The 2,500-nt window shown below is 53.8% G+C and overlaps 1 protein-coding gene across 1 annotated transcript in view; it reads right to left on the reverse strand.

Annotated features, from left to right (window-relative positions):
- Positions 1 to 2,500, reverse strand: part of itgb8 (integrin, beta 8) — a 33,101-nt gene that overhangs the window by 15,163 nt on the left and 15,438 nt on the right. The window contains exons 9-10 of the mRNA XM_045694953.2: positions 2,183 to 2,263; positions 421 to 561 (exon numbers count right to left, since the gene is read on the reverse strand). Of these exons, the coding sequence (XP_045550909.2) occupies positions 421 to 561; positions 2,183 to 2,263 (222 nt within the window). The remainder of the gene's footprint in view (positions 1 to 420; positions 562 to 2,182; positions 2,264 to 2,500) is intronic.

Genomic DNA, 2,500 nt, shown 5'->3' on the forward strand with positions numbered 1-2,500 from the left:
ATCTGCTGAAACAATATATCCCCTAATGAAGCTTTTCATAAACAATAACAACAGGTCAGCTGATAATCACATGACAGGTTCATGTGTTGAGTCATAATATTCCAGATCAGATTACTCCCTAATAGGCCTACCTCTATAAGAATCTCACACGCACACGCAAACACACACATATCCACTTGCGTGCGGGAGTGTGCGTGTGTGTGTGTGTGTGTGTGTGTGTGTGTGTGTGTGTGTGTGTGTGTGTGTGTGTGTGTGTGTGTGTGTGTGTGTACGTGTGTGTGTGTGCGTGTGTGTGTGTGTGTGTGTGTGTGTGTGTACGTGTGTGTGTACGTGTGTGTGTACGTGTGTGTGTGTGCGTGTGTGTGCGTGTGTGTGTGTGTGTGTGTGTGTGTGTGTGTGTGTGTGTGTGTGTGTGTGTACCGTCTGGTTGGGCTGGACATTGGAACAGCTGCGGTCGTGGGATTCAGATCCTTCCGGACAAAGAGGAGAGACACTGACCAGAAAACGACTGAACGCTCTGTCCTCCACTGACACAGACACCTGGACAACTGACAACAACCTCTAGAGGAGAGAGAGAGAGAGGAGAGAGAGAGAGAGAGAGAGAGAGAGAGAGAGAGAGAGAGAGAAGGGGGGAGAGAAAGAGAGAGAGAAAGAGAAAGAGAGAGAGAGGTGGAAAGAGAAAAAGAGAGAAAGAAAAGGGGGAGAGAAAGAGAGAGAGAAAGAAAAAAAAAGAACGAGACAGCGACAGAGAGGGAGAGAAAGGGAGAGAGGGAGAGAGAGAGAGAGAGAGAGAGAGAGAGAGAGAGAGAGAGAGAGAGAGAGAGAGAGAGAGAGAGAGAGAGAGAGAGAGAGAGAGGCAGAGCAGGTTGTCATCAGAAAGCCTCCATTGTTCTTCTGAAAAATGAGGCGGGACTAAAAACAGCGTATTTTTATTAATTGGTGATTATACTGTGTTACCGTGGAGACGGGATAGCCTTAATAATGCCAAGCTTTGTTATGCGGATTCAATGTGTGTGTGTGTGTGTGTGTGTGTGTGTGTGTGTGTGGTGTGTGTGTGTGTGTGTGTGTGTGTGTGTGTGTGGTGTGTGTGTATATACTGGGCCAAACCCTCACCCTCCCCTCACCCTTCACACTCCCCTCACCTTCCCCTCACCTTCCCCTCACCCTCCCCTCACCCCTCACCCTCCCCTCACCCTCCCTTCACCCTCCCCTCACTCTCCCCTCACCCTCACCCCTCACCCTCCCCTCACCCTCCCTTCACCCTCCCCTCACCCTCACCCCTCACCCTCCCCTCACCCCTCACCCACCCCTCACCCTTCACCCTCACCCTTCACCCTCCCCTTACCCTCCCCTCACCCCTCACTCTCCCCTACCCCTCACCCTCCCCTCACCCCTCACTCTCCCCTTACCCCTCACTCTCCCCTCACCCTCCCCTCACCCCTCACTCTCCCCTCACCCCTCACTCTCCCCTCACCCCACACCTCACCCTCACTCTCCCCTCTCCCCTCACCCCTCACCTTCCCCTCACCCCACACCTCACCCCTCACCCTCCTCACCCCTCACTCTCCCCTCACCCCTCACCTTCCCCTCACCCCTCACTCTCCCCTCACCCCTCACTCTCTCCTCACCCCTCACCTTCCCCTCACCCCACACCTCACCCCTCACTCTCCCCTCACCCCCCTACCCCTTACCCTCCCCTCTCCCCTCACCTTCCCCTCACCCACACCTCACCCTCACTCTCCCCTCACTCTCCCCTCACCTTCCCCTCACCCCACACCTCACCCTCACTCTCCCCTCACCCCTCACCTTCCCCTCACCCCACACCTCACCCTCACTCTCCCCTCACCCTCCCCTCTCCCCTCACCCTCCCCTTACCCCTCACCCCTCACTCTCCCCTCACCCCTCACGCTCCCCTCACCCTCCCCTTACCCCTCACCCTCCCCTCTCCCCTCACCCTCCCCTTACCCCTCACCCCTCACTCTCCCCTCACCCCTCACTCTCCCCTCACCCTCCCCTTACCCCTCACTCTCCCCTCACCCCTCACCCTCCCCTCACCCCTCATACACACGCACTCCCCTCCCCTCACCCCTCATACACACGCACTCATACATGTGTGTGTGTGTGTGTGTGTGTGTGTGTGTGTGTGTGTGTGTGTGTGTGTGTGTGTGTGTGTGTGTGTTACCTTGTATGCATCCACTACCAGGTCTATGAGGTTGGGAGCCTGAAACAGAAGATTGGAGCCCGGTAGCAACCTGACCAACTCCTAGAGCGAGAAGGACAGATGTTGTGTATAACACTGTATATAGACATAATATGACATTTGTAATGTCTTTATTCTTTTGGAACTTCTGTGAGTGTAATGTCTACTGTTCATTTTTATTGTTTATTTCACTTTTGTTTATTATCTACTTCACTTGCATTGGCAATGTTAACATATGTTTCCCATGTCAATAAAGCCCCTTGAATTGAATTGAATTGAATTGATGTTAATTCCAGAGAG

Source organism: Salmo salar, chromosome 14 (assembly GCF_965601325.2).
Source record: "Salmo salar chromosome 14, fSalSal1, whole genome shotgun sequence".
In the NCBI taxonomy this organism is placed as follows: domain Eukaryota; kingdom Metazoa; phylum Chordata; class Actinopteri; order Salmoniformes; family Salmonidae; genus Salmo; species Salmo salar.